General features: G+C 57.8%; 1 protein-coding gene across 1 annotated transcript; it reads left to right on the plus strand.

The window, feature by feature from the left end:
- On the plus strand, positions 1-12273 carry TACC3 (transforming acidic coiled-coil containing protein 3). The gene is given in 17 exon segments (XM_047718609.1): positions 1-154; positions 1905-2067; positions 2222-2364; positions 3489-4433; positions 5151-5226; positions 5425-5560; positions 7638-7690; positions 8011-8114; positions 8440-8527; positions 8742-8846; positions 9423-9499; positions 9587-9630; positions 10168-10328; positions 11300-11320; positions 11322-11509; positions 11606-11726; positions 12038-12273. Coding segments are annotated over 16 exon segments (2490 nt in total). The 5' UTR covers positions 1-154; position 1905; the 3' UTR covers positions 12104-12273.
- Positions 12274-12572: the final 299 nt, after the last annotated feature.

Raw genomic sequence — 12572 nt, forward strand, 5'->3', positions numbered from 1 at the left:
CCGGGAGGCGTGGCCGCGACGCGGCGTGCGTCCCGCCCCCGTCGCGCGCTGATTGGCCGCGCGCGCCAACCGTCGGTATTTGAATCGGCGGCGGGCGAACGGGCTCCTGGATTCCGCGCTTCCCGCTCCCTCGGTTTCGCGTGGCCGCCAGCAGGTAGGCGATGGTGGCGACGGAGTCCCCGGCTCGGGACTCAATCCCCACCTCGTCCCCCCCAGCCTCCGGTCCCCGCGCCCTGACGCCCGGGGCAGCTGGGCGGCGCCCGCCCCCAACGGGCCCTCCTCCTTCCGCTGCTCCTCCCGCGGCTTCGGGGTGCGCCGTCCGCTCGTCACCCCCGCCCCCTGGGACCCCCCTCCGCCGGTGTTTGCTGCCGCCCTCCCATGGGCGCCCTCCTGCCGGAGTCCCCGGCACCCCGCGGGTCCGCTGGTTTTCGTCCGCAGCCCTTGGGCGGAGACGCCCGAGGGTCTCCTGCCTTACGGTTCCCCCTCGGTGTCCTAAGGCGGCCTCCCCTCGCCGTCACCTTGTGACCTGTTCCAGCCTCGAACCCTACCTGTACCCGCGCCTTGCGAGTGTACACCTCCTACCCTCTGCGCTCCCGGCTCGCCGCCCTCCCTTCTTGGACCCGATCCTCAGCCCCTCCCTCCTCTGGGGGCACCTTTGTGCTCCTCTGTCCACGCTCCACCTGCGAGCTCCCATCTGTGAGCCCTCGCCGACTCCAGCTGCACCCGCCCTCTGGTTCCTGCTGATTGTTCCCAGCTGCTGGGCGCAGCTCCTCTGGGTTCTGCCCACGGACCTGGACATCCGTTTAATGGGAGGTCTGGCCTGGCCACCTCGGCTCGGGAGCCTTCTCCCCTTTGTCAGTGAAAGCCAGGCCTGACAGAGACTGCCCCGGCTGTTCTCCCACCTTCCTCAGGCGAGGCATTGTGGAAAGTGTCCTCTAGGCCCCCTCCCTGGAGTATCCCACAGCCATCCCACTCCCAGATGTGGGCCTGCTGGCCAAGCTGGGGCTGCTCACACCACCCCGTCTGGATGCAGGAGCCTCTGAGCCCCCACTTCCCTCCTGCCCTTCTCCTGCGCTCACACACAGGGCCCCACCCCCATACCTTCCAGGGCATCTTGTTACCCTGACTCCCCTCTTTTCAGGGCAGCTTTGCTCCCTCTGCCCCTGCCAGCCCAGCCTTGCTCTTCAAGCTGCAGCCTCCAGTACCCCTGCCACCAGCAAACACCTGGGACATTCCCATGGACAGGCCCTCTGGCAACTCCTGGGTTGGGAATGTCCTGCTAGTGACCATCATGAGGACCTTGGGAAGGGGGAGTGGGGACTGTTCTGGAACCTTCTGGGCCTCTGTGGAGGTCGCTGGTGTATATTTCTAGACTCCAAGCCTCAGTGTTGAAACTCCTCCAGTCCCCACCAAAGTAATCCTCCATTTTATTGGTCTCCATCTTGTCCCACTCTCTTCTGGGCCTGGACCCTCATGGTGCCACAGTGTGCCCCCCATCTCCCAGCCTGTGACAAAAGAGCAAGCCTGCTTTCTTGCTCACAGCTAACATGGCAGCCAGCTCAGCTGTGCTGTGGCCTCAGCGCCTGCAGTAGAGGCCTGAGGGGAGACCCAGGCTTTCTAACAGGCCCATACCCAAGTCTCCTGACCTTTCCTCGATAAGTCCAAGTTGTTTTGAGGACCCGATTCTCCTTCCTTGTTTTGTGGGCTGAAGGCCTTTGCCACTCTTTTCCTGGGCAGCGGCGGCTGCCCTAAAACAGGACAAGGACTGCCTGGTAGAGGACATGATGAGATGGGACCCACCTGTGCAGGATGGGGACGTCTGCCCTGCTGGGCCAGCTCCTTGCCCTGGCTGTTCATCCAGACTGCACAGCCCTCATACTGACGCCAATTGTTTGCTTTCCCAGAATGAGTCTGCAGATCTATAATGATGAAAACGTCACTGGTGACAAAAGTGCAGAGAACTGTGAGTTCCTGTTTTCACCACCGGAACTTACCGGAAGACTATCTGTTCTTCGTCTGTCACAGAAAGAAAATGTGCCACCCAAGAGCGTACTCAAAGCTATGAAAGTAAGCACATTTTGCCTGTGTAAATCTACCATGTGTCATGCATTAGGTCCCTCTGGGACTTGCTTACCTGGGGACTTGTGGAAGAGGGCAGGGCACTGCTACAATAGTGGGTGAAAACTGGAATTCTTGAACCGGTCTCCTCCTCCCCCAATAGGTGACTTTCCAGACTCCTCTGCGGGACCCACAGACACACCGGATATTAAGTCCTAGCATGAGCAGCAAGCTCGAGGCTCCTTTTGCTCTGGAGGATACTGTTGGCTTAGAAAACTCTCCTCAAAACCGGACTCAGAAAGAGAAGTAAGTGTTGATGCTGCTTGATGTACTGCAATTCCTAATCTTTCCAGTGGACGCTGCAGGAAAATTCCACTTTGTCGTTAGTAGCATCTGGTCAAGTTCCTCGTGGTTTCTGCTGTGAGCTTGTGCAGGGCGTTACCCAGCATATTAAGTGGCTCGCACTAGAAGCCACTTGTTAGTAGAAGAGTGGATGATGAAATTTGTAGAAGTTCAAGGTTTTTTTGTTTAAGGTTTTCTTGGTTTATTTGTGAAGAGAGAGCACAAACGGGGAGGGGCAGAGAGAAAGAGCAAGCATCTTGATCTCATGACCCTAAGATGATGACCTGAGCCAACACCAAGTCAGACTCCCAACTGACTGAGCCACCCAGGCGCCCCAAATAAGTTTGTTTTATGTCGTGTGGGGTGCCTGGGTGGCTCAGTGGGCTAAAGCCTCTGCCTTCGGCTTGGGTCATGATTCCAGGGTCCTGGGATCAAGTCCCGCATTGGGCTCTCTGCTCAGTGAGGAGCCTGCCTCATCTCTTTCTGCCTGCCTCTCTGCCCACTTGTGATCTGTCAAATAAATAAATAAAATCTTTAAAAAAAAAGAAAGAAAAAAGTCTTATGTTGTGCTCCTTTACTGTGCCTTTATCAACACACCAGCCTGGCTTTGGTTTGTCTCATTTCATGGAATGTCTGCGCACATCTCCAGTGCTATGTGGATAGGTTTCTTTTTTTCATACCCACTGGGGTCTCCTTTCTGTTTGCGAGTCAGCCTTGGGTGTTGTCAAGAGCTCTCGATCTTATCTTTGTCTTCAGTGAAAATCTTGATCCTTCTGTGCCCCGGACTGTGTAGCTGGTGGTCACCAAATGAAAGGGGGAAATAGGCAAGCAGAGAAAACCTTGACTGTGACTTCTCCCATTTCGGCTCTCCCAGAAACCTGCGTGCTCTCATTGGTCCACGAGCTTTGATTTATGAGTATATACTTGTGAAAATTAATCCTAAGAAGAGAATTAACTGAATGTTCTTTTTTTTTTTTTTTTTTTTCTTTTTTTTCTTAACTGATTTTAGCTAATGTTTTCTCATGGATTAAGTTCTAGTTAAAAAATTAACAGATTCTTTAGTGTTAACTAAGCTTGTTTCTAAAAAGCCAACAGTTCGCCAAGGAAGTGGACACCAAAATGACCAATGGAATTCTCCACAAACCAATGATGGCCAATGCCATCCCCGCTCCAGCAGATGTGAGACCAACCCCTGAAGATTGGCAGCATTCCAGTGGACCTACCTCAGCTCACCTGGCCAGTATGGATCCCTCAAGCTTTCCCCAGATGCCAAAACGTCCTGAAAATCAAGTGGCTTCTCTAGGACAAATGACTGTGAGCCCCGAGCAAGCCTTGGAGGAAAGTGTTCATTCTTATTTCTCAGAAAAGAGTATTCCCTCCACCTTGGAAATCATAGAAGACCCTTCCCAGACGGCTACCCCAGACCAAACAGAAGACCCTCCCGAAGCCACCAGAGAAAGCCCAAACTGGGTCCCTGCTTCCTCAGCTAGGGCTGCTTTGCCCCCTACGACTTGCCCTGCAGGAGCAGGTGGAGAAGGGCCCCCTGTAGACCTTCCTGGTGAGGCCCCGGCCGGCCCTGAAGAGCCCTCTGGTCCTGGGGATGCCACACTGGCCAGCCGTCTGAAGGCTGAAGGGGCCACAGCCCCAAGTCCTCAGAAGAAAGAAGCTGATGGTCAGAGAGCCACTTCGTGGAATGGCAGGCCCATAGAGCTAGAATTTGATTTCTCTGACAATGCTACCAGCAAAACATTGCCCGCACTGAGGGAACTGGGGACGAGACCTAGCCTTAAACCTTCCTCTGGGATGTCAGAGCCGCAGCAGGAAAAGGCCCCTGAGGAGGCCAGTGAGGGGCCCATTCCCCTGCCCCAGAGGTCTTACAGCCTGGACTGGAACAAGCTGGATGACCCAAACTTTAACCCATTTGAAGATGGAGAGGCCCAGCCCTCAGAATGCCCACAGAACAGGCCAGCCGGGCCTGTGGCCAAGGAGGTATCTGCTAGTCCCAAGGCCACGGGGCCCTCCTCTCCGAGCCTGTGAGTACTTGGTGGTGGTGGGGGGTAGTGCCCAGCAGTGTGCGTGCTGGAGGACCCAGGCCAGAGAAGGGGCTTGGGCACACACGGGCTGCGGGAGGCAGCTGCCCGGCCTGGATCCCGAGACCACAGAGGGTGCGCTCCTGCACTGCAGGGGGCTCGGGAGAGATTGTGCGGGAGAACACGCAGTGGTGCCTGGTTCCGTCCCCTCCACGGCAGCTTGTGCTTTCTAAGAGCACGATCTGGAAGCACCCTGGAGCTTGAGGGGATCTCGTCTGCCAGTCCAGGGCCGATGGAGCAGCTCCCCGTGCTTTCCCCTGTGCCTCGGGCTCTCCCGCTGCACTCTCCCAGCACTTAGCCAGGGCCTGGTCCCCTAGCACTCATCCAGGCAGCATTCTGGTGGGATGCATGCCGGCTGCCCCCTAGCCAGGAGTGCATCCTGACAGTCTTGTAGGCCATCTCCTTGCACCGGTCCGGCCCCCTGGGACCCTTACTCTGGCACGTTTGCCAGCTTCCTGGTGAAATCAGACAAGTAAACCCTTGGAATTTGCTCTGTGAGCTGGGTCCCCCTGGGAAGCCCATGCTTCTTGAGCAGTTGAGGTGGGTGGGGACGGCTCTGCTGGGAACTCTCACATAGCCCTTGGCCTTCAAGGTGAGGGTTCACAGGGCAGGAGGCAGCTCAGTCCTGGGGCACAGGCCCTGTTGACACCATCTCTTCAGGCAGGTGCCTTCATTCTCCTCGGATGACACGCCTGGGGTGCAGACTGCAGCCAGGACCCCAGGCACAGCAGGCGAGGTAGGGACATGAGCTCAGCCCAGGCCATCCATCGTCTTCCGTGCACGTGGGCAGAGGGCGGTGGGGAGAGATCAGGTGTGACATGGTGTGGCACCCCAGCTCCCCCCACCCCCATCCTGACGAGACTGGGGCAAGTACAGGCCACACACGGGACCTTGGGCCTCCTGAGATGCCCAGACTGAGCTGCCCTTCTTCCAGGAGGGAGCTGCGGACCCTGCAGGTGCACCAGCCCCCAGGGGCAGCCTGGGTGGTGAGCCGGCGCCCCCCACTCCTCCACGGGGCCTGGAGCCCACCGCAGAGCTGGCTGAGGAGCAGTTCCGAGACCCCACTGAGGGTACGTTGTCCCCAGGTCACTTGTCTATCCCCGCCGGCGGGTTGCTATTCCAGAAATGCCCGTGTTCAGGGACATTTTTCCAGAGACTGCCCTAAGGCAGCTCTATTCTCTGACTTGAAGCGATGTGCACAGATGCTCTGGATCCTTCCAGGACATACTCCTGCTGTAAGGGATTTCAGGACCGGAAATCAGATCTGGAAAGAGGCTCTGTGCACACACACACAGGCAGCAGGCGCCTTGTTGGTGGAGAAATCCTATTGGAATGGCGAGTCCACACAGAGTCCCCACAGAGAACTGACCTTCCACGGGGGTGGAGGGAGGGTCTGGACTCTTGAAGTGAGAATCTAGGATGGACTTGTCTCACTAGAGAGAAGGTTGACGGGGTCTTGATGAGGCTTAACTTACAGGCAGAGAGGAGACCAGGACCGGAGTGCAGGGTTGGTCCATGACCGGACAATCCCAGGGACCCCCGAGTCCCAAGGGGGTTCTCGGGTCTGGTTTCTCTCCCTGAGCATCAGGTGTTCAAGGGTCCTCTGCCTTGTAGCGTGTATCGCTGCTTGTTCCTGTCCCGGCCAAAGGGTGTGCCGCCGTGCGGAGGGACAACTAGCATTTCTGTTCACCAGTTAAGGGGCATCTGGGTTGTCTGCTCAGTGAGACTGCCGCAAACTTTCACGTGTAGGTGTGTTGGACATGAGTGTCTATTGGTCTTGGGCACGAACCCTGGAGGGGAACTCCGGGTCACATGGTAGCTCTGGGTGACACTGAGGAGACACCAGCTTACTTTCCAAAGCAGCAGCCGTGTTTAAGGTCCCCGACTCTCCTCAGCCTCGGCAGCCCCTGGGGGCCTCTGGGACTTCAATTCGAGCCTCCAGCCATGGGGGGGCGCCCCCTCTGAGGATCTGATCTGCATCCCCCTGCTGACAAGAGTCTTCATGTGCCTTTCACACCTTCTGTGGAATGTCTGCTTGGGTCCTTTGCCCTGCTGTTGGATTCAAATTGGCTTTTTTTTTTTTTTTTTTAAGATTTTATTTATTTGATAGAGACACAGCGAGAAAGGGAATACAAGCAGAGGGAGTGGGAGAGGGAGAAGCAGGCTTCCCACTGAGCAGGGAGCCTGATGCGGGGCTCGATCCCAGGACCCTGGGATCATGACCTGAGCCGAAGGCAGACGCTTAACAACTGAGCCACCCAGGCGCCCCTCAAATTGGCTTTTTATTACTGAGTTGTAATGATTTCCCATCTATCCTAGGTAAGGATTTTTTTTTTTTTACCATATAGGTGACATGGAAGGAATCGTTTCCCGTTCTATGGGCTTTCTCTCTCCCAGTGGCATCCTTTGAAGCACAGATGTTAACCCTGAAGTCTTGTTTCCCTCTTTTTCTTTTGCTCTTTGTGCTTTTGGTGTGAAGTCTAAGGAATCCGTGCCAGATGTGATACTGCAAGTGTCTGCCCTTACATTTTCTAAAAACATTATAGTTATAGCTGTTATGTTTGGGATTTTTATTCATTTTGAGTAAATTTTCGTGTATGACGGGGAGCCATCCTCAGGTTTTTTTTAAGTGAAAGTTCCATTGTCCAGAATTCAAAAATGGTTTTAGGGGTAGTTTTATTTATTTTTTTTTTTAAGATTTTATTTATTTGAGAGAGTGAGAGCGAGAGCATAAGAGGGAAGAAGGTCAGAGAAGCAGATTCTCTGCAGAGCTGGGAGCCCGATGCAGGATTCGATCCTGGGACTCCAGGACCATGACATGAGCTGAAGGCAGTAACTTAACCAACTGAGCCACCCAGGCACCCCTAGAGTAGTTTTAAATAATAGCTCTTAGCCCTGGCACTTGGGTCCCTTGGGACAGTTGTGGTTGTCGTACCTGGAGAGTTGCTGCTTGGCTCCCAGCAACACGGGACAATCCCACCAGTTGTCTTGGCCCCAGCGGTCCTTAGTGTGAACCAGGATTGGTGGCCCCCAGGGGAGAGGGCTCCGGGCAGCCCCGCCTGAGGGCCAGGGGGCCAGAAGCAGGGGACTGCTATTCACGGTGCCCATGTGGTGGGTGAGAGCAGCACTGATGCCTCCCCCGCTCAGTTCTAGGCTCAGGAGCTGAGGTGGATTATCTGGAGCAGTTTGGGGGTTCCTCGGTGAGTACCGCACCATCATGGCAGCCTTTTCCAGAGTATACCTCTGCAAAGGGGGTGCTTTCTAGAACAACCCTGAGCCACTGACCCACCTCCAAAATCACGATGGGCTGGCTCACACACGCCATTGGTGTCCGCTCCGTGATGGGCATCAGGGGCTCCCCGGGACCCCTTCCCAAGCTGCACCCGGAGCCTCGTGGTGCCCGTCTGGAGCTCCCGTGGAGAGGGGAGCTTGAGCACACGCTGCTGCATGCTGGGGTCTGCCTTGGGGCCATCCTCCATCGGGGAGGCTGGTGAACCTGCTAACTTACCCATTCCTCCAGTTTAAGGAGTCAGCCCTGAGAAAACAGTCCTTGTACCTCAAGTTTGACCCGCTCCTGAAGGACAGCCCTCAGAGACCAGGGCCTGTGGCTCCAGAGACCAGCAGGTACGCCTCCCCTCTATCCCTTGGGGCTTAGGGCGGCAGGTGGGCAGCCATCGACCCAAGATTTCTAGACTAAATGGGGACATTCATGACTCTTCTTGGAAAGGTAGACTTCAGGGCTCTCTGGACCCCTCGGGTGCGGGAGAAGGGATTATGGGTCCAATCCCACGCTTGCCTGTCCTCATGAGGCTTGGTGGGCCCCTGTGGCTAGGTGATAGCTCATGCCACAGGAGTGGAGACTCGAGGCAGAGTTGAAGGGTTGTAACAGAGGCTGTTCTCTGGCCTTTGGGGGAAATGAGCACATTTACCTTCTGTTTCGGGGTCTCAGTGCACAGGATGTGGCCGTGCCTTCCTCAGGAAGCTTGCCAGAGGCAAAGCTCGTGGAACTTGACTTCCTGGGACCCCCAGATGCTCCCGTAAGTGCTCTTCCCCTTGTGATGCAGAGAGAGGCCTCTGGTTAGGGGTCTGATGACACGAGTGGGTGCAGCACCCCTCCTTGGCATGGGGTGGGGGAACTCCCTGCTGCCCTAGGAACCCCTGGCCTCTGAGGGCCTGTCCTCCCCGACAGTAGGGTAGAGGTGGGGATGCCTCCCAAAAGAACATATGGCCCAGCTTGTCATCCCCCCACAGGTGCTGGATCCTCCTCCCTGTATCTTTGGGCCTGGGGGGCCACCGCTGTCCATGGGCTCCATCGTGGACGTGCTGCAGTACAGCCAGAAGGACCTGGATGCAGCGGTGAGGCCAGGGTGTAGGGAGGCTAGGTTCCCATGGGGTGCCACAGTACATAGCCATGAGCACCAGCTCTCCTCCTGTGGCTCCAGGGAGGACCGAAGATGTCCGCTCACTGGTTTCACACCCCAGTGTCTCCCCCAGCATCTCCCAAAGCAGCTACTTACACACAGAGGGGCTCAAGCATCCCCCACAGGCACAGGCTGGCCACGTCTGCTGGCTGCTAAGTCCTTTCCTAGCCTCAGTGCCTGTGGCCCCCTGTCCTGCCCAGAGCTGGCCCAGGAGGTCCTGTGGTTGGGCCCCTCCCCCTCTGCAGCTGCTCTCCCAGCCTTGTCCACAGCAGGAGGTGTCCCCCCCCTCTCCACCCGCACAGACACAATTCCTGGGGGCTGATGGGACCCCGTCGTGTCCGACAGGCAGTGCTCTCCCTGGACACTGGCTGGCCCTGCTGCCACCTGGGAGCCACAAGGTCCTTGGGCTGACCGGGGCTCCTCACAGCCACTCCCCTGACTCTGACACATTGTCCCCGGGACCCTGGGTGTGAGGGGTGCCCAGCAGCTATGTGCTACGTGCCGTGTGCAGGTGGAGACCACACGTGAGGAGAATGTGCTGCTGAGGAGCCAGTGTGAGACGCTGCGCGCCAGGAACCTGGAGATGGGGTAAGGCTCACAGTGCTCGCCGGGCGGCTTGGGTATACCTGCCATGGGCGGCACAGGCGGCCACGGTCACCTCCATTCTCCCCACAGGAAGATCATGGACGGCTTTGAGGGGATCGTGTACCAGGCGATGGGTGAGTGCTGGCAGCCGCAGGCCTCCCTGTGGTGGAGCCACCAAGGCCAGTGAGGGAACGTCTGGTGGTCAGAGCTGGGTGGTGCCGGGGGACTGGTGCTTGCTGGCCCCAAAGCTGGCCAGGCCCCAGGTGGGCATCTGGGGTCCCTGCCATGTTCACTGTATCTAGGGTGTACCCCCCATGTCCCCAGGGGATCCCTGGGTGTCAGGCTCTGGACCTGTCAGGTGGGGCTTGGAGTGAGTACCAGTCCTCACCCTGGGCAAAGCCTCAAGCTCCCAGAGGCCCCTGGCTTGGGGACCTGGCCTGGTGTCCCTTGGGGCCCTGTCCACCCACCCCTCCAGGGCTGGCTTGTGGGCCCCCTAGGCTCTGCTCTGGAAGATCACATTGGAGGGGGTGCCTGTCGCCCAGCCCTCAGCAGGACCACAGCCAGCTGCCCACCCCTCCCCTGTCGCATGTGTCCCACATCCCGGGCCCTTGCCTGTGGTACCAGCATGTGGGGGCTGCTCTCACCACAGTGCTTGTTTCTCTTTGCTCAAGAGGAGGCTCAGAAGCAGAAGGAACTTGCAAAAGCAGAGATCCAGAAGATCCTAAAGGAAAAAGAGCAGCTGACTGCAGACCTGAGCTCCATGGAAAAGTCTTTCTCTGACCTCTTCAAACGGTTTGAGAAACAGAAGGAGGTGATCGAGGGTTACCGCAAGGTAGGTGGTGCAAAGTGGGCCTGTGCCTGTCCTCCCGCATGGCGTCCCCGGGGCATCGTGTTCAGCCACGGAGCCAGCCTGCCCCATGGCCTCACCTTGCTGAGGGCCGGAAGCTGCTCACTCACCAGGCAGACCACCTGGGCAGCCCCCTGGCTGTGCCCTTCCCTTGCCAGCGGACCCAGGCTTGGCGGAGGTTACTATTTGTCCGGGGACTTGAGCAGAGGGGCCATGGGGCCTAGACTGGAGACAGAGCCCCAGCAGGCTGAGTGGTGCCTAGGATGCCCACTGGCTGCCTCCTGGAGGAGGGTCTGGGCCCCTTGGACCTCAGTGGCCCCACTGCATGGGGCCTACGGGCTGCCCAGCATTCTGGGCACACGACCGGGCAGGGCTCTCCCGTGGCTGACCCTTTCTTCCTCTGCAAGAGGAGTCACCTGGAGGAGCTGGTCCCCTTCCAGAGGGCATCGGGACATGCACGCATGGCATGCAGTGACCACACGCACAGCTGCTGAGACAGGCCTGTGTTGGGGGTGGGGGCAGGGGGCCTAGAAAGTGTCACCTGATGTGTGGAAGAAGGAAGCACAGGGGCAAAGCTCAAAGGTGGGGCCTGTTGCCGTGAAGGATGAGGGCTCAGGGGGCCCTGGAAGGCCCAGGGGCGGTGGGGGCACCGCATCGGGGCCTCAATCTCCAGCCTTCCCCCTGCCCCTCAACTATTGGCTTTGTCATGGTCTGAAACCAGACCCAGACTCAGCTGCAAAGCTGGGCCCAAACAGCCCTGAGGTGGATGGCCCCAGCCCCATGTCCAGATATGCCCTCCTGTGGTCAGCAGTACCTGCCAGAAGCATGGGGGCTACGGCAGCTGTGAGGGGCCAGGGGTCCGTTCTCACACCTGGCGGAGCGGGGGGACAGGTAGGTGTCCAGCTGTGTCCCCGTGGCCCTCCTCGTCGGAGCTGCTGCTTGATTAACACCCCCAGAAACCCTTGATGGTGGGCCTGTCCACACCTGTCCAAAAAGCGAGACCTGGGGGGCTCCAACAGAGGACACACCGCGCAGTTCACATCTGCGCGTTCTCTAAAGAATGAAGAGTCGCTGAAGAAGTGTGTGGAGGGTTACATTGCGAGGATAGAGAAAGAGGGCCAGCGGTACCAGGCCCTGAAGGCCCATGCGGAGGAGAAGCTCCAATTGTGAGTTTGGTGGGAGTGGGCGGGGCAAGACCTAGCAAGCCTCGGGTCAGGGACCCCCTGGCCTTGACCACTCAGCCCCCTCCTTGGCATCCCCAGAGCCAGCGAGGAGATTGCCCAGGTGCGCAGCAAGGCCCAAGCGGAATCCTTGGCCTTCCAGGCCAGCCTGAGGAAGGAGCAGATGCGCATCCACTCGCTGGAGAAGACAGTGGAGCAAAAGGTGGGCACACGGGACCCCTGGTGCTGGGGGGAGGGGAGGAGCCCTGCCTGCTCGGGACGGCTTGGGGATCCACCCTGGGGCAGGGGCATCAGCCAATAACTTGAAGGCAGCCCATGGCCCACTCCAGGGCTGCCGCTTCTGAGAATTGCTCCAGACCCAAGGATTCTGCGCCCCCAGCTGGCACAGTCAGAAGAGCATGCAACTCTTTGAGCAACTCGGCGTTGTGAGTTCGAGCCCCACGTGAGATGTAGTGAGGATTTCAAAGTAAAATGTTCAGAAAAACAAATGAGGATTTGATTTTTCTCCTTCAGACTAAGGAAAACGAGGAACTGACCCGGATCTGTGATGACCTCATCTCCAAGATGGAGAAGATCTGACACAACCCTGCCCCGTGTGTGTGTTTGTGTGTGTGTGCGCGCTTGCACGCGTGCGCCTATCTTTCTGTCTGCCTGTCTGTGGAAGCTTTCCTGTTCTTCTCTCTTGATCTCTTGTTTTTAAACTAGACTGCTTTAAAAAGAAGAATAAATAAAGATTGCCTTTGGTTCAAGTGTTGAAGATGCTCTCGTTTTGACTCCCGTTTTGACTCCGGTTTGGGTTTCTTGCTTGGGCCAGAGGCTAACCTGGCCACTGCGGCTGTGGCCCGTGCCCCTCGTGGTTGCCCAGGGGGCACCAGCCCTGCCTTCACACGGCCGTGCTGCCACTGGCCTGGGGTGGTTGGCCCTCGACGGGGCTGTGGTCCCCGCATCCATTGCTCAGGTCCTTTGTGGTCATGGTGAATGAACAACTGCAATCATATTGGGTGCCGTGCTTGACACCGGGGTGGGCCTGACATGATCTGCTGGAAGG

Source organism: Lutra lutra, chromosome 2, assembly GCF_902655055.1.
Source record: "Lutra lutra chromosome 2, mLutLut1.2, whole genome shotgun sequence".
Lineage (NCBI taxonomy): Eukaryota > Metazoa > Chordata > Mammalia > Carnivora > Mustelidae > Lutra > Lutra lutra.